This window comes from Eucyclogobius newberryi, unplaced genomic scaffold (assembly GCF_026437365.1).
Source record: "Eucyclogobius newberryi isolate DKJ021-1_F unplaced genomic scaffold, fEucNew1.0.hap1 SCAF_3, whole genome shotgun sequence".
Taxonomy (NCBI): Eukaryota; Metazoa; Chordata; class Actinopteri; order Gobiiformes; family Gobiidae; genus Eucyclogobius; species Eucyclogobius newberryi.
The window spans coordinates 39088936-39108252 of NW_027315945.1; the positions used below are offsets into that span (position 1 = coordinate 39088936).

The 19317-nt window shown below is 48.7% G+C and overlaps 1 protein-coding gene across 1 annotated transcript; it reads left to right on the forward strand.

Annotated features, from left to right (window-relative positions):
- Positions 1–5724: 5724 nt before the first annotated feature.
- On the forward strand, positions 5725–18450 carry tektl1 (tektin like 1). The gene is made up of 8 exons (XM_072461533.1): positions 5725–6066; positions 7509–7796; positions 8215–8319; positions 8692–8833; positions 12030–12196; positions 17294–17389; positions 17665–17778; positions 18235–18450. The coding sequence occupies exons 1-8, from the start codon at positions 5725–5727 to the stop codon at positions 18442–18444; spliced, it is 1464 nt and encodes a 487-aa protein (XP_072317634.1). The 3' UTR covers positions 18445–18450.
- Positions 18451–19317: the final 867 nt, after the last annotated feature.

Genomic DNA, 19317 nt, shown 5'->3' on the forward strand with positions numbered 1-19317 from the left:
ATGATGGTAGACATGATAGTGACATGATGGTGACATGATGGTGGGCATGATGGTGGACATGATGGTGACATGGTGGTGACATGATGGTGACATGATGGTGACATGGTGGTGACATGATGGTGACATGATGGTGACATGGTGGTGACATGGTGGTGACATGATGGTGACATGATGGTGACATGGTGGTGACATGATGGTGACATGAAGGTGGGCATGATGGTGACATTATGGGGACATGATGGTGGGCATGATGGTGGACATGATAGTGACATGATGGTGACATGATGGTGACATGATGGTGGACATGATGGTGACATGGTGGTGACATGATGGTGACATGATGGTGACATGGTGGTGACATGATGGTGACATGGTGGTGACATGATGGTGACATGGTGGTGACATGATGGTGACACGATGGTGACATGGTGGTGACATGATGGTGACATGGTGGTGACATGATGGTGACATGATGGTGACATGATGGTGACATGATGGTGACATGGTGGTGAAATGATGGTGACATGATGGTGACATGGTGGTGACATGGTGGTGACATGATGGTGATATGATGGTGACATGATTGTGGACATGATGGTGACATGGTGGTGACATGATGGTGACATGATGTTGACATGGTGGTGGACATGATGGTGACATGATGGTGACATGATGGTGACATGGTGGTGACATGATGGTGACATGATGGTGACATGATGGTGACATGATGGTGGACATGATGGTGACATGGTGGTGACATGATGGTGACATGATGGTGACATGATGGTGGGCATGATGGTGGATATGATAGTGACATGATGGTGACATGGTGGTGACATGATGGTGACATGATGGTGGACATGATAGTGACATGATGGTGGACATGATGGTGACATGGTGGTGACATGATGGTGACATGATGGTGACATGATGGTGACATGGTGGTGACATGATGGTGACATGATGGTGGACATGATAGTGACATGATGGTGGACATGATGGTGACATGGTGGTGACATGATGGTGACATGGTGGTGACATGATGGTGACATGATGGTGACATGATGGTGACATGATGGTGACATGGTGGTGACATGATGGTGACATGATGGTGGACATGATAGTGACATGATGGTGGACATGATGGTGACATGGTGGTGACATGATGGTGACATGGTGGTGACATGATGGTGACATGATGGTGACATGATGGTGACATGATGGTGACATGATGGTGACATGGTGGTGACATGATGGTGACATGATGGTGACATGATGGTGACATGATGGTGACATGATGGTGACATGATGGTGACATGATGGTAGACATGATAGTGACATGATGGTGACATGATGGTGACATGATGGTGACATGATGGTGGGCATGATGGTGGACATGATGGTGACATGGTGGTGACATGATGGTGGACATGATGGTGACATGGTGGTGACATGGTGGTGACATGATGGTGACATGATGGTGACATGATGGTGACATGGTGGTGACATGGTGGTGACATGATGGTGACATGGTGGTGACATGATGGTGACATGGTGGTGACATGATGGTGACACGATGGTGACATGGTGGTGACATGATGGTGACATGGTGGTGACATGATGGTGACATGATGGTGACATGATGGTGACATGATGGTGACATGGTGGTGAAATGATGGTGACATGATGGTGACATGGTGGTGACATGGTGGTGACATGATGGTGATATGATGGTGACATGATTGTGGACATGATGGTGACATGGTGGTGACATGATGGTGACATGATGTTGACATGGTGGTGGACATGATGGTGACATGATGGTGACATGATGGTGACATGGTGGTGACATGATGGTGACATGATGGTGACATGATGGTGACATGATGGTGGACATGATGGTGACATGGTGGTGACATGATGGTGACATGATGGTGACATGATGGTGGGCATGATGGTGGATATGATAGTGACATGATGGTGACATGGTGGTGACATGATGGTGACATGATGGTGGACATGATAGTGACATGATGGTGGACATGATGGTGACATGGTGGTGACATGATGGTGACATGATGGTGACATGATGGTGACATGGTGGTGACATGATGGTGACATGATGGTGGACATGATAGTGACATGATGGTGGACATGATGGTGACATGGTGGTGACATGATGGTGACATGGTGGTGACATGATGGTGACATGATGGTGACATGATGGTGACATGATGGTGACATGGTGGTGACATGATGGTGACATGATGGTGGACATGATAGTGACATGATGGTGGACATGATGGTGACATGGTGGTGACATGATGGTGACATGGTGGTGACATGATGGTGACATGATGGTGACATGATGGTGACATGATGGTGACATGATGGTGACATGGTGGTGACATGATGGTGACATGATGGTGACATGATGGTGACATGATGGTGACATGATGGTGACATGATGGTGACATGATGGTAGACATGATAGTGACATGATGGTGACATGATGGTGACATGATGGTGACATGATGGTGGGCATGATGGTGGACATGATGGTGACATGGTGGTGACATGATGGTGGACATGATGGTGACATGGTGGTGACATGGTGGTGACATGATGGTGACATGATGGTGACATGATGGTGACATGGTGGTGACATGGTGGTGACATGATGGTGACATGGTTGTGTGTGTCAGATTGTGTGCTGTGTGTTGTGTGTGTCAGATTGCGTGTTTTGTGTGTCTGATTGTGTGTCAGATTGTGTGTTGTGTGTGTCAGATTGTGTGTTGTGTGTCAGATTGTGTGTTGCGTGTGTCAGATTGTGTGTTGTGTGGGTCAGATTGTGTGTGTCACGTTGTGTGTTTGTCAGATTGTGTGTTGTGTGTGTCAGACTGTGTGTTGTGTGTGTCAGATTGTGTGTTGAGTGTGTCAGATTGTGTGTTGTGTGGGTCAGATTGTGTGTGTCAGGTTGTGTGTTTGTCAGATAGTGTTTTGTGTTTCAGATTGTGTGTTGTGTCAGATTGTGTGTTGTGTCGGATTGTGTGTTGTGTGTCAGATTGTGTGTTGTGTGTGTCAGGTTGTGTCAGATTGTGTATTGTGTGTGTCAGATTGTGTGTTGTGTGTGTCAGATTGTGTGTTTTGTGTGTGTCAGATTGTGTGTTGTGTGTGTCAGATTGTGTGTTGTGTATGTCAGATTGTGTGTTGTGTGGGTCAGATTGTGTGTTGTTTATGTCAGATTGTGTGTTGTGTGTGTCAGATTGTGTGTTGTGTGTGTCAGATTGTGTGTTGTGTGTGTCACTGAATAATCCATACGTCCCATTGACAAACCGGCCGTGGCCGTGGACGCCTGTGACACAGGAGCTGAAGTGTAGAATGACACGCGTTGCCAGGTCTGTTTGTTTACAGCCTCTCGGAGCTTTGGACGTTTTCGACGTCTCCATGGAGACGAGCTCAGGTCAGATCTGCGGAGGGGCAACAAAAACACCCGAATGAGATGGATCCACGAGTCTAATGCCGTATCGTGGAACCGTCTCCGTGGAGACGAGGAGTCGGGATTTGATAATAATTATAATAAATATAGCCGCAAGCGGCAATGATCGGCCCTCGCCACGCCGCCGCCACACCGCCGCCACGCCGCAAGAGGAGGGGGCGCTAACGCGCCCCAATTGTCCTTTTATTACGCCTACTGCTGAATCTGAATCTTCTCCCCTTTGTTTTACCATCAAAAAGCTATTTTATTTAGAATTCTTGGCAAAATGTGCGGCTTTGCCGCACAGACACCGTGACTCTTTGAATGAAAATGTGGATAACTTTTGATGGTCCACACCTGAAGATGAGTCTCACCAAATTTCAGGTTAATAGGGCTAACGCCCTGGGAGGAGTTTGTGAAAGTCTAAAGTGTAAACATGTTCTGGCGATTTCCCCATTGGAATAACATGGAAGGTTTCGGTCATCGTTATGGCAACGCCATAACAATTATGACATGGGTCTCATTGACTTTTTTGATGGGGATGCTAAAATTGAGTTGTGTGTCAAATTTCATATAATTTCGCAAAACTAAACATTTAACCTCCATATAAAATCTGTAGGGGGCGCTGTGGCGCCAAATGAATTTATTTCACTTCAAGTAGGTTTAGGGCAAAGAGTTTAACAACTGATTCTAATTTGACGCAATTCGGACTTTATCCGCGCAAACGGCAGAAATTTTAAATTTCTGCCGTTAGATTTCTGAAATTCTAACTACAGTTTGCGGCTTCGCCGCACAGAGACCGTGAGAGGTATCAATGTAATTTGGATAACTTTTGATGTCCCACTCCTCAGTAGCATTTTCACCAAATTTCAGCTTTTTAGGGCCAACGCCCTGGGAGGAGTTCGTAAAAGTACGACGTTTGGAAAAACTCCGAAGTCATGTTTAGCCATTTTTGAAGCAATATGGCCGACATTTGGTTGGGCGGACGGCGTTGCCGTAATAATATTTTTTACTTCTCTTGTCACCATCTACCTCTGCGCCAAATTTCATGATTCTACGATCAGATTTTTTTTGGGTCATTTCCCATCTCTCAATGCATTTTTGGTACATTTGGGGGCGCTGACGCGCCAATTTTTTTTATTTTAGAAAAGGGAAATAGCCAGAATGTAGAGAGGCACGATTTTTAGAGGTGTGAACATTTTTGTGACTTTTCGTCAATGTTCACTGGGTGAAAAATAGGGGGGTTGGTCCCGAGAAGAAGAAGAAGAAGAAGAAGAAGAAGAATATTCCGATGCGAAAACAATGTTTCCCATTTTTCAAATATCATAAACTATACATTTTCGGAAAGCGCTCGCGCTTTCCTACCTCATGGTGTGGGTCCCTGGTCACTGACGGGTACTTTCGTTAATTTTGAGTGGGCTCCGCCCACTTTGTGTTTTTGGCCCTCTATACAGTAATAATGTTCAATTTTTGCATTACATGCTTATATGCACGGAACATGCAAGAGATGGGGAACGTATTCGTGAGCTACTTAGCGCAAATGAGTGCTTTATATGGGGATGACGACCGCTTCGCGGTCGTCATCTCAATGTAAAGTGCTCGTTTAGTGCGCACTTTTGCACGGGCTTCGCCCGTTTACAACGGTAATGTTCCATTTTCCTACTACTAATTAGTATGCACGGGGCGTGCATGAGTGAAGGAGTGCGTTAGTGAGTGTTTGGAAGTGGGCGAGCGCTTCGCGCTCGATTTCGTGCGCACTACGTGTGCACTTTCGCAGCCGTGCTTCGCACGGCCTTACGAGATTAATAGGCCTCTCGCCAGCTTGTGGCGCTCGGGCCTAATAATAATAATAATGCTGCTTTTTAGAGTGTAATGTCACGGTGAAGAGGCGGGGCTTGTCACTTTTGCACTTTTGAAGGAAATTAATGAATCCGTTTCTATTATTAATCTGTTTTAGATCAATATTGCGGTTTACAATGAACAAAGGGTCTAATTATGTCATTATTGAACTTTAAGTATATGTCTCCTTTAAGGTCACGTGACGGCCCGTGGATTGTTGCCCGGTTACTTTGACTTGTTCCTCTTTATAATCTGGCAACCCCGGCGAGTTGCCATGACGCTGACATTTCAATGCTTTTCTTCTGCTCAAACTTCTCCGCGCACTCACACGGGACACACGGGACACACGGGACACACGGGACACACGGGACACACGGGACACACGGGACACACGGGACACTTGCTTGATGGAGACGCGCTCGGTTCCGCTGCGCTCGGTGACGCTCGGAGCTCGGCCCTGGCGTGACGTCACGGTGCGCTCGGTCCGCAGAGCACAGCGGCTGGTGCGGGACACTCGAGCCGGGGCAGCGACAGCCCTGAGCCGGCCACACACCTGCAGCGCCTCGGTCACACTGCCGGGCTCCGCGGGGGAGGAGAGCACCGCACCGGGGGAGGAGAGCACCGCACCGGGGGAGGAGAGCACCGCACCGGGGGAGGAGAGCACCGCACCGGGGGAGGAGAGCACCGCACCGGGGGAGGAGAGCGCAGCACCGGGGGAGGAGAGCGCAGCACCGGGGGAGGAGAGCGCAGTACCGGGACAAAATGGAAAGAGTGTCCGTGATTCAGGCGATGAGAGAAGTCCGATTAGACCGAGAACAACCGGAGCCGCGGTGAGAAAAGTCTTCTAAAAAACTGAATAAAAAATATAACATTCGGCTTCTGGCTGTTAATGGTATTTTGACTTGATTAATTTATTCTAGTACTTTTTAATGCATTTAATTTAATTTAATTTCATTTGTTATATTTTTAATTTTTAATGTAATTTTAATTTTTTTTTTAAATTTAATTCTAATTTCATTTCAATTCAATTCAATGTATTATTTATTATTTATTATTTATTGAATTCAGTTTATTTACTTAAAAAATATTATTCAATTTAATTTAATATTTTATTTTACTTTATTTCACTTTTATTTATTTATTTATTTATTTATTTATTTATTTTTACTTTACTTTACTTTACTTTAGGGATCATCTCAAAATGGGTTGAAGCTGAAAAGACGTAATATTTTTCGTCTTGGGGGGTTGAACATACATTTCTTTTTGTTGCTTTGAAGCTTCAATACATCGTTGTGGCAGTTTTGAAATGGTAAAAAACTCTCTCTGTAACGAGCATTAGGCCAACATTAGGCGGCGGGTGCGGCGCGGAGCACGGGGAGTGCGTACGGGGGAGCACGGCACGCCGCGGTGCGTTGTGATCACGGCGCGCAGTGGCCCGTGTGAGGGAGCACCCGCCCCGCTCCCCGCGCTGGCCACGGTGCGCCGTGGACCATGTGGATTGAGTAAACAAACATGCGACATAATACATTATTTGGAGAATTCATAACTTCTACTGATAAACATACCAAAGGATGTTCAGGGACTAAAGGTGAGCAGGGTCAATCAAGATACTATCGTTTTATCAACGCGTTAACATTTTATGTGAAGCCAGACTTTCGTCTTTTGAGGGGGGAGGGGGTCCAGAGAGAGACGAAACAAATTACGTCTTTTCAGCTTCAACCCATTTTGAGATGATCCCTTACTTTACTTTACTTTACTTTACTTTACTTTACTTGTTATCTTTTGTTATTGTTTTTTTATTTTAATTAATTAATTTTATTTTATTATTGGTCATTATATAGATCTAATATTAATAATAGAAATGGGACCATTGACTTTCAGTAAAAAAGAAAATCATAATTCATACATAATTCATAACCCTTTTCAATATTTTTTCTAGATTAGCCTTTGTCGCCTGTAGCTCCAGATCTGGAGATAGTAAAGGCACAAAAACTGTGTTGTTTTGCCATAAATGCTCCAAAATGTGGCATTAAACTAAACAATTACAGCTGTTTTTATTGCACAAAAATACTGAGCAATCGCCATGACATTTGTTTGTGGAACTTTCCAGAAACACGTGGATAAACGTTGAACCTTCATCACTTCTTTTGACTCTTCTGGTTTATGAACAGTTTGAGCCTTTGTCCTGCAGGTGGCGCCGTGCTGGCAGCGCTCTGCAGGGGGTGCTCTGTTCCCCGGCTCGGCGTTCCGTGAGGCGTGTGCCGGGGCGAGCGTGGCGGCGGCGGGCGGGTACATGAGGGCGGTGCGGGAGGTGGAGGGGCATCTGCGCAGACGGGCGGCGCTCGTGGCCCAGGAGGCCGTGCGTCTGCAGAGAGAGCGCCACCTGCTGGAGCAGACCCTGCGCGGCCTGAGGGCCAACCTGGGCCTGAACCAGAGGAGCTCCGCCCAGAGGACCATGAGGCCCGCCCCCAACGAGACCGTGAGTGTGCCAGGTGCCCTCCCGAGAGTGTGACTGTGCCAGGTGCCCTCCCGAGAGTGTGACTGTGCCAGGTGTCCTCCCGAGAGTGTGACTGTGCCAGGTGCCCTCCCGAGAGTGTGCCAGGTGTCCTCCCGAGAGTGTGACTGTGCCAGGTGCCCTCCCGAGAGTGTGCCAGGTGTCCTCCCGAGAGTGTGAGTGTGCCAGGTGCCCTCCCGAGAGTGTGAGTGTGCCAGGTGCCCTCCCGAGAGTGTGAGTGTGCCAGGTGCCCTCCCGAGAGTGTGAGCGTGCCAGGTGCCCTCCCTGTGTCAGGTGCCCTCCCTGTGTCAGATGCCCTCCCTGTGTCAGGTGCCCTCCCTGTGTCAGGTGTCCTCCCTGTGTCAGGTGTCCTCCCTGTGTCAGGTGCCCTCCCTGTGTGCAGATCTGTGATGGAGCTGACGAGCTGTTGCAGTCTGAGCGGAAAGAGCTGCTCCACCTGAAGCAGGAGCTGGAGGAGGCGCTGAGCTCCGCCCTGAGCCAGATACAGGTGAAGCGCTGCAGGTGGAGCTCGGGCAGCACGCACCGGGCGGGGCCAGCTTTATCCACCTCTGTCTCATGTCTCTCTCCGTCCCTCTTCTCCACTCCCCTATTCTCCGTCCCCCTCTTCTCTCTTCCTCTTATCCACCCCTCTTCTCCATCCCTCTTCTCCATCCTCAGAGTCTGTCCCTCTTCTCCACCTTCTCCACCCCTCTTCTCTGCCCCTCTCCTCCGTCCCTTCTTCTCCGTCCTCAGAGTCTGTCCTTCTTCTCCATCCTCAGAGTCTGTCCCTCTTCTCCACCTTCTCCACCACTCTTCTCTGCCCCTCTCCTCCGTCCCTTCTTCTCCGTCCTCAGAGTCTGTCCTTCTTCTCTGTCCTCAGAGTCTGTCCCTCTGCGGTCAGCGTCTTTTGTCCTGTGCGTCCGAACGCTCTCGAGTCCTGGAGCTTCTTCCTCTCAGTGGATCAAGACGAGTCAAAGCTCAGAGCTGGACCCAACCTGACCCCACCAGCGCCTACACCCCAGGTACTACACCCAAATACTACACCCAACCTGACCCCACCAGCGCCTACACCCCAGGTACTACACCAAAATACTACACCCAACCTGACCCCACCAGCGCCTACACCCCAGGTACTACACCAAAATACTACACCCAACCTGACCCCACCAGCGCCTGCACCCCAGGTACTACACCCAAATACTACACCCAACCTGACCCCACCAGCGCCTACACCCCAGGTACTACACCCAAATACTACACCCAACCTGACCCCACCAGCGCCTACACCCCAGGTACTACACCAAAATACTACACCCAACCTGACCCCACCAGCGCCTACACCCCAGGTACTACACCAAAATACTACACCCAACCTGACCCCACCAGCGCCTGCACCCCAGGTACTACACCCAAATACTACACCCAACCTGACCCCACCAGCGCCTGCACCCCAGGTACTACACCGAAATACTACACCCAACCTGACCCCACCAGCATCTACACCCCAGGTACTACACCCAAATATTACACCCAAATACTACACCCCACCAGCGCCTACACCCCAGGTACTACACCCAAATACTACACCCCACCAGCGCCTACACCCCAGGTACTACACCCAAATACTACACCCAACCTGACCCCACCAGCGCCTAAACCCCAGGTACTACACCCAAATACTACACCCAAATACTACACCCCACCAGCGCCTACACCCCAGGTACTACACCCAACCTGACCCCACCAGCGCCTACACCCCAGGTACTACACCCAAATACTACACCCCACCAGCGCCTACACCCCAGGTACTACACCCAAATACTACACCCCACCAGCGCCTACACCCCAGGTACTACACCCAAATACTACACCCAGCCTGACCCCACCAGCGCCTACACCCCAGGTACTACACCCAAATACTACACCCCACCAGCGCCTACACCCCAGGTACTACACCCAAATACTACACCCAAATACCACACCCCACCAGCGCCTACACCCCAGGTACTACACCCAAATACTACACCCAACCTGACCCCACCAGTGCCTACACCCTAGGTACTACACCCAGATACTACACCCAAATATTACACCCAACCTGACCCCACCAGTGCCTACACCCCAGGTACTACACCCAAATACTACATCCAAATACTACACCCCAGGTACTATACCCAAATACTACATCCAAATACTACACCCCAGGTACTATACCCAAATACTACATCCAAATAATACACCCCAAATACTACACCCAACCTGACCCCACCAGCGCCTACACCCCAGGTACTACACCCAAATACTACACCCCACCAGCGCCTACACCCCAGGTACTACACCCAAATACTACACCCAAATACTACACTCCAGGTACTACACCCAAATACTACACCCCAGATACTACACCCAAATATTACACCCAACCTGACCCCACCAGTGCCTACACCCCAGGTACTACACCCAAATACTACATCCAAATACTACACCCCAGGTACTATACCCAAATACTACACCCCAGGTACTACACCCAAATACTACACCCAACCTGACCCCACCAGCGCCTACACCCCAGGTACTACACCCAAATACTACACCCAACCTGACCCCACCAGCGCCTACACCCCAGGTACTACACACAAATACTACATCCAAATACTACACCCATTCTGACCCCACCAGCGCCTACACCACAGGTACTACATCCAAATACTACACCCAACCTGACCCCACCAGTGCCTACACCCCAGGTACTACACCCAAATACTACATCCAAATACTACACCCATTCTGACCCCACCAGCGCCTACACCACAGGTACTACATCCAAATACTACACCCATTCTGACCCCACCAGCGCCTACACCACAGGTACTACATCCAAATACTACACCCATTCTGACCCCACCAGCGCCTACACCCCAGGTACTACATCCAAATACTACACCCAACCTGACCCCACCAGTGCCTACACCCCAGGTACTACACCCAAATACTACACCCAAATACTACACCCCACCAGCGCCTACACCCCAGGTACTACACCCAAATACTACACCCCACCAGCGCCTACACCCCAGGTACTACACCCAAATACTACACCCAACCTGACCCCACCAGCGCCTACACCCCAGGTACTACACCCAAATACTACACCCCACCAGCGCCTACACCCCAGGTACTACACCCAAATACTACACCCAGCCTGACCCCACCAGCGCCTACACCCGAGGTACTACACCCAAATACTACACCCCAGGTACTACACCCAAATACTACACCCCACCAGCGCCTACACCCCAGGTACTACACACAAATACTACACACAAATACTACACTCCAAATACTATACTTGTTTATTAGCGCAACGGAGCGCATCGCATCTCTCGTCTCCCGTAGATTTCTGTCCACTTCTGCGTCAGCTCGAACTGTCTTTCTCCGTCTTCATTTTGTCCCGTACACTGAGGGAACTATATTATGATGGATCCATGCGCTTAGGCACGCGGAAACGTGGGGAAGAACCGCACGCGGTTGCAGGTGAGCGGTAGGTGCGTTTTATGATTGACACGTGGCAGGACAAATGATTTATCCACGCCACGAGGAAATATGATAAAAAATGTGCTGAAAAAAATCGTCCATAACACATTTAATTACAGCTAATAATTACCTCTCAGTTGCTGCTGCTAAAACTGGTATAAAGGATGTCAAAGATTAGATTAGAGAGGCATATTTACATATACAGGGAACATTGCGTAAAGGAATTCAAATATTCATATTGTTTAATATCCTGTATATTTATTATTTCTAAAACAAAAGCGAGAATAAGCCGACTCAAAGCTCGTCAGAAAAGTGTGAACTCTGATCAACAAACAGAAAATGGGACAAAACACGAGGAAAACATTGTACTTGGAGCCTTTTTAGAAATATAATGGAGAAGAAAGTATTATATTTGTGGTAAGTACTCAGTTAAAATGACGATACAAAGTACAGATCACCCTAAAGTAAACTAAAGTAAAGTAAAAGTACTTCTCTGCGCGGGGAGACTCTCCCAGGTTCAAAGACTCAACCTCCCCTCGGTCTACAACAGCCTCACGCGGCCCCGGCTGAATGCTAACGAGATCATTTGAATGCTAACAAGGTCATTTGAATGCTAACAAGGTCATTTGAATGCTAACGAGGTCATTGAATGCTAACGAGTTGGCACGTGTTCCGTCTGCTCAGAATGCAAAGCGGCGCTGGACTCGTCCAGCTGCTCCGTGAAGGAGTCGCAGCGCCTCCGAGCGGCCGTCAGACAGAGCCTCAGCAGCGCCCTCCTCAGGCAGAGAGCGGCACAGCAGACGGTCAACGACGGGCTGCTGAAGAAGGTGGCCGAGATTGTCAGTCTGCAGGTGACACGCCCTCAAATGTGAAAGACACGCCCTCAAATGTGAAAGACACGCCCTCAAATGTGAAAGACACGCCCTCAAATGACTTGTTTTAAGCGGTTTTAGTGACTAGGTTCACACACCAGGGACACTCATACAGGAAGTGACATCACACCAGGGACACTCATACAGGAAGTGACATCACACCAGGGACACTCATACAGGAAGTGACATCACACCAGGGACAGGAAGTGACATCACACCAGGGACACTCATACGGGAAGTGAAATCACACCAAGAACACTCATACAGGAAGTGACATCACACCAGGTACACTCATACAGGAAGTGACATCACACCAGGGACACTCATACAGGAAGTGACATCACACCAGGGACACTCATACAGGAAGTGACATCACACCAGGGACGCTCATACAGGAAGTGACATCACACCAGGGACGCTCATACAGGAAGTGACATCACACCAGGGACACTCATACAGGAAGTGACATCACACCAGGGACAGGAAGTGACATCACACCAGGGTCACTCATACGGGAAGTGACATCACACCAGGAACACTCATACAGGAAGTGACATCACACCAGGTACACTCATACAGGGAGAGACATCACACCAGGGACGCTCATACGGGAAGTGACATCACACCAGGTACACTCATACAGGGAGAGACATCACACCAGGGACGCTCATACAGGAAGTGACATCATACCAGGTACACTCATACAGGGAGAGACATCACACCAGGAACGCTCATACAGGAAGTGACATCATACCAGGTACACTCATACAGGGAGAGACATCACACCAGGAACACTCATACAGGAAGTGACATCACACCAGGGACGCTCATACAGGAAGTGACATCACACCAGGGACGCTTATACAGGAAGTGACATCACACCAGTGACACTCATACAGGAAGTGACATCACACCAGGGACACTCATACAGGAAGTGACATCACACCAGGGACACTCATACAGGAAGTTACATCACACCAGGGACACTCATGCGGGAAGTGACATCACACCATGGACACTCATACAGGAAGTGACATCACACCAGGGACACTCATGCGGGAAGTGACATCACACCAGGGACACTCATACAGGAAGTGACATCACACCAGGGACACTCATACAGGAAGTGACATCACACCAGTGACACTCATACAGGAAGTGACATCACATCAGGGACACTCATGCAGGAAGTGACATCACACCAGGACACTCATACAGGAAGTGACATCACACCAGGGACACTCATACAGGAAGTGACATCACACCAGGGACAGGAAGTGACATCACACCAGGGACACTCATACGGGAAGTGACATCACACCAAGAACACTCATACAGGAAGTGACATCACACCAGGTACACTCATACAGGAAGTGACATCACACCAGGGACACTCATACAGGAAGTGACATCACACCAGGGACACTCATACAGGAAGTGACATCACACCAGGGATAGGAAGTGACATCACACCAGGGACACTCATACGGGAAGTGACATCACACCAAGAACACTCATACAGGAAGTGACATCACACCAGGGACACTCATACAGGAAGTGACATCACACCAGGGACACTCATACAGGAAGTGACATCACACCAGGGACACTCATACAGGAAGTGACATCACACCAGGGACGCTCATACAGGAAGTGAAGTCACACCAGGGACGCTCATACAGGAAGTGACATCACACCAGGGACACTCATACAGGAAGTGACATCACACCAGGGACAGGAAGTGACATCACACCAGGGTCACTCATACGGGAAGTGACATCACACCAGGAACACTCATACAGGAAGTGACATCACACTAGGTACACTCATACAGGGAGAGACATCACACCAGGGACGCTCATACAGGAAGTGACATCACACCAGGTACACTCATACAGGAAGTGACATCACACCAGGGACGCTCATACAGGAAGTGACATCACACCAGGGACGCTTATACAGGAAGTGACATCACACCAGTGACACTCATACAGGAAGTGACATCACACCAGGGACACTCATACAGGAAGTGACATCACACCAGGGACACTCATACAGGGAGAGACATCACACCAGGAACACTCATACAGGAAGTGACATCACACCAGGGACGCTCATACAGGAAGTGACATCACACCAGGGACGCTTATACAGGAAGTGACATCACACCAGTGACACTCATACAGGAAGTGACATCACACCAGGGACACTCATACAGGAAGTGACATCACACCAGGGACACTCATACAGGAAGTTACATCACACCAGGGACACTCATGCGGGAAGTGACATCACACCATGGACACTCATACAGGAAGTGACATCACACCAGGGACACTCATGCGGGAAGTGACATCACACCAGGGACACTCATACAGGAAGTGACATCACACCAGGGACACTCATACAGGAAGTGACATCACACCAGTGACACTCATACAGGAAGTGACATCACATCAGGGACACTCATGCAGGAAGTGACATCACACCAGGACACTCATACAGGAAGTGACATCACACCAGGGACACTCATACAGGAAGTGACATCACACCAGGGACAGGAAGTGACATCACACCAGGGACACTCATACGGGAAGTGACATCACACCAAGAACACTCATACAGGAAGTGACATCACACCAGGTACACTCATACAGGAAGTGACATCACACCAGGGACACTCATACAGGAAGTGACATCACACCAGGGACACTCATACAGGAAGTGACATCACACCAGGGATAGGAAGTGACATCACACCAGGGACACTCATACGGGAAGTGACATCACACCAAGAACACTCATACAGGAAGTGACATCACACCAGGTACATTCATACAGGAAGTGACATCACACCAGGGACACTCATACAGGAAGTGACATCACACCAGGGACACTCATACAGGAAGTGACATCACACCAGGGACACTCATACAGGAAGTGACATCACACCAGGGACGCTCATACAGGAAGTGAAGTCACACCAGGGACGCTCATACAGGAAGTGACATCACACCAGGGACACTCATACAGGAAGTGACATCACACCAGGGACAGGAAGTGACATCACACCAGGGTCACTCATACGGGAAGTGACATCACACCAGGAACACTCATACAGGAAGTGACATCACACTAGGTACACTCATACAGGGAGAGACATCACACCAGGGACGCTCATACAGGAAGTGACATCACACCAGGTACACTCATACAGGGAGAGACATCACACCAGGAACACTCATACAGGAAGTGACATCACACCAGGGACGCTCATACAGGAAGTGACATCACACCAGGGACGCTTATACAGGAAGTGACATCACACCAGTGACACTCATACAGGAAGTGACATCACACCTGGGACACTCATGCGGGAAGTGACATCACACGAGGGACACTCATACAGGAAGTGACATCACACCAGGGACACTCATACAGGAAGTTACATCACACCAGGGACACTCATGCGGGAAGGGACATCACACCAGGGACACTCATGCGGGAAGTGACATCACACCAGGGACACTCATACAGGAAGTTACATCACACCAATGACAATCATACAGGAAGTGACATCACACCAGGTACACTCATACAGGAAGTGACATCACACCAGGGACACTCATACAGGAAGTGACATCACACCAGTGACACTCATACAGGAAGTGACATCACATCAGGGACACTCATGCAGGAAGTGACATCACACCAGGACACTCATACAGGAAGTGACATCACACCAGGGACACCCATACAGGAAGTGACATCACACCAGGGACACTCATGCAGGAAGTGACATCACACCAGGTACACTCATACAGGAAGTGACATCACAACCAGGGACACTCCTACAGGAAGTGACATGACACCAGTGACACTCATACAGGAAGTGACATCACACCAGGGACACTCATGCAGGAAGTGACATCACACCAGTGACACTCATACAGGAAGTGACATCACACCATTGACACTCATACAGGAAGTGACATCACACCATTGACACTCATACAGGAAGTGACTTCACATTCCAGTCAAAGTTTATGCAGAATTTACACAAAGAAACAACTTTTATGACTCTTAACATTAATTCAACAAAATAAAGTCGCTCTCATATATTTTTATTTGTCAAATAAAATAAATCGTGACATTAGATGAGTTTTGGCCCAGTGTTTGCTGAGTAATTTCCTAGTATGATGTCATCAATTACAAACAGGAAGTGATATTATAAACCTAAAAAAATTGCTTTTCCGTCATAACAGTTTGTATAATTATTTGTAACATTTTAGATGTATACAACTTAACTGCTTTTCACTTCAATGAGTCGTCCGGGACGCAGGAGTATTTATTATTCTAAAGTGTAAATACTTTAAACTGTGTAAATAAAGTATAATAATCATTTAATGTGTCGGTGTAATCCCTCATTCGTCCAGGCGTGTTCCATAGTAGAAAAAGCTTCAGTTGTAGTCATCTGGACTCAGTTTGAAAAAGTAGACGTTTCGACTAAGGACAGTTCAGGACCTCAGAGTGCCGTGCATCTCCATCTTGAAGCCTCTAATCACTCGTTTGAAGACGGTGAGGTGAAGGTTTTAAGCAGGAGAAAAGATGGTTTGAAAGAGGAGTTAAGGAAGCTATTTTTGTTAAAAAAGAAAGACCTTCTTTAAACAGAAATGGAGGGCTAAGGTTTAATCTTCCTGTTATTTATAATGGTATACTGAACCCCTGGAAAGGTAGAGGACCAGGACATTTAGATGCTAATCAGGTACTCAGGGTGGTTGAGCCAGGGTCTCACTAAGACAAAGAGGATTCTAATAGCCCATTAAAATTCTGAATAGGCTCGGTAGATACAAGGGGGAGTTTCTGTAGAAACAAACAACTCTTTCTACTTCAGGAAGGCTCCTCCCAATGGGCGGGTCTTACCACAGAACAGTATTAATATCGGAGTTCTCGATCTAAATTCTTTTATTGACAATGACTCTTGGATGAGAGTCGAAACGTCTATTTTGTCTAACTGAGTCCAGATGACTACAACTGAAGCTTTTTCTACTATCATTTAATGTATTTGTTTTGTAGCAAACGCTGTCGTCGATGTGCGGCGTCACGAGGCAGGCCATGTTCAGAAAGCAGAGAGAGCTGGACCTGATCCAGCACAACCACGGACGGGCTCAGGTCTGACCTCTGACCTCTGACGACTGACCACTGCCACTGACTGTTGACCCACTGAGCTCTGACCACTGAGCTCTGACCACTGAGCTCTGACCGCTGCCACTGACAGCTGACCTCTGACCGCTAACCGCTGCCACTGACCCCTGACCGCTGACCCCTGACCCCTGACCGCTGACCGCTGACCGCTGCCACTGACCGCTGACCCCTGACCGCTAACTGCTGACCGCTGCCATGGGGCGCAGGAGGGGGGACACTGATGGTCATCTCCTCCTCTTCAGGGGCCGGAGTACAGCGGAGACGTTCTGTCCAGGGAGAGACTGGACCGGCCCCTGGTGCAGGTTTACCACAGACACCCAGGGACGCAGCTCCCAGAGGCGGCTCGGCTCATCCAGGTAACTGCCCCCTGTGCGATGGGCCCCCGATGGGCCCCCGATGGGCCCCTGGCGGACATCGGCCGGTCCATTGCACTTTTTAGAGTAGCAGCTTTAAGATCTTATTTACAGATTTGTGGTACCTACATTGACCCACTTTTACCCCGTGTTTGACCCTTCAGGGCAGTGCGGCGCTCGGCTCACATTGACCCACATTGACCCCGCATTTGACCCTTCAGGGCAGCACGGCGCTCGGCTCACATTGACCCACATTGACCCCGCATTTGACCCTTCAGGGCAGCGCGGCGCTCGGCTCACATTGACCCACATTGACCCCGCGTTTGACCCTTCAGGGCAGCACGGCGCTCGGCTCACATTGACCCACATTGACCCACATTGACCTTGCGTTTGACCCTTCAGGGCAGCACAGTGCTCGGCTCACATTGACCCACATTGACCCTGCGTTTGACCCCTCAGGGCAGCGCGGTGCTGGGCCGCTGCTTCTCGTCCTGTCAGGCCCAGTTGGACCGCCTGCAGCGCTCCTCGCTCCTGCTCCGTGGCGACCTCCAGAGGAAGAGCGCCGCCGCTGCAGTGGACGCGGCCGTGCTGAGGATGAGGCGCGAGCGGCTGGACAAGCGTGCGGTGCCGGTGCTTCTCCAGCAGGAGGCGCTCCGGAGCCGCTCCTGACGTTACAAGACCCAGATTAACACTTCCTCAGAAGTAGTTTGTGTTTATCTTTGTTTGTCTCATGAATGCTGTTTGTCTTCTCCAAGTCTCACAAAAACACACCATAGAGTTTAGAGTCAATCTCAGTGTCATACTACTACTACTACTACAACAACTACTACTGCTACTGCTACTGCTGCTGCTGCTGCTGCTGCTGCTGCTGCTGCTGCTACTGCTACTGCTACTACTACTGCTACTGCTACTGCTGCTGCTGCTGCTGCTGCTACTACTACTACAACAACTACTACTACTACTGCTACTGCTGCTGCTGCTGCTGCTGCTGCTGCTGCTGCTGCTACTGCTACTACTACTACTACTACTACTACTACTACAACAACTACTACTACTACTACTATTACAACTACTACTATTACAACTACTATTACTACTACATATTGAAACATAACCAAGTTTGGAACACGATACAATGTGATACAAATACTTAATAATTCAACAGGAAAGTTTGGATTTGATCTAATGAATTGAATTATTATTATTATTATTGTGAGTTTAAGCCTGAAACTGTAAAAAAGAAGACGTGAAATGCGTGTTTTTTTTTGTGTGTGTTTTTTTGTGTATTTGTACCAAAGACAAACGACAACCTGCAAATTAAATTACTGCACAACAAATCCAGTGTCTTCCTCACAAACGAGTCCGACGCTTCATTACCTCAACGTTTTTATCTCGTAATCGCCGCCGCGTTCTTCCAGATTTAAATGTGTTTTTTTTAAAAAAAACTCGACGGCGACAAAAACAAACGCTCTTTTGTTCGACCGCTTAACTTGCTCATCCAATTAATCCATCACAACGCTCTTAATCAGGCCAGAATCCTTT

Coding starts and splice junctions, on each gene's coding strand:
- tektl1 (XM_072461533.1), top strand. CDS start 5,725: ATGGAGACGCGCTCGGTTCCGCTGCGCTCGGTGACGCTCGGAGCTCGG. Junction 6,067..7,508: donor CACCGGGGGAGGAGAGCGCA/GTACCGGGACAA, acceptor TTTGTCCTGCAG/GTGGCGCCGTGCTGGCAGCG. Junction 8,834..12,029: donor CACCAGCGCCTACACCCCAG/GTACTACACCCA, acceptor CCGTCTGCTCAG/AATGCAAAGCGGCGCTGGAC.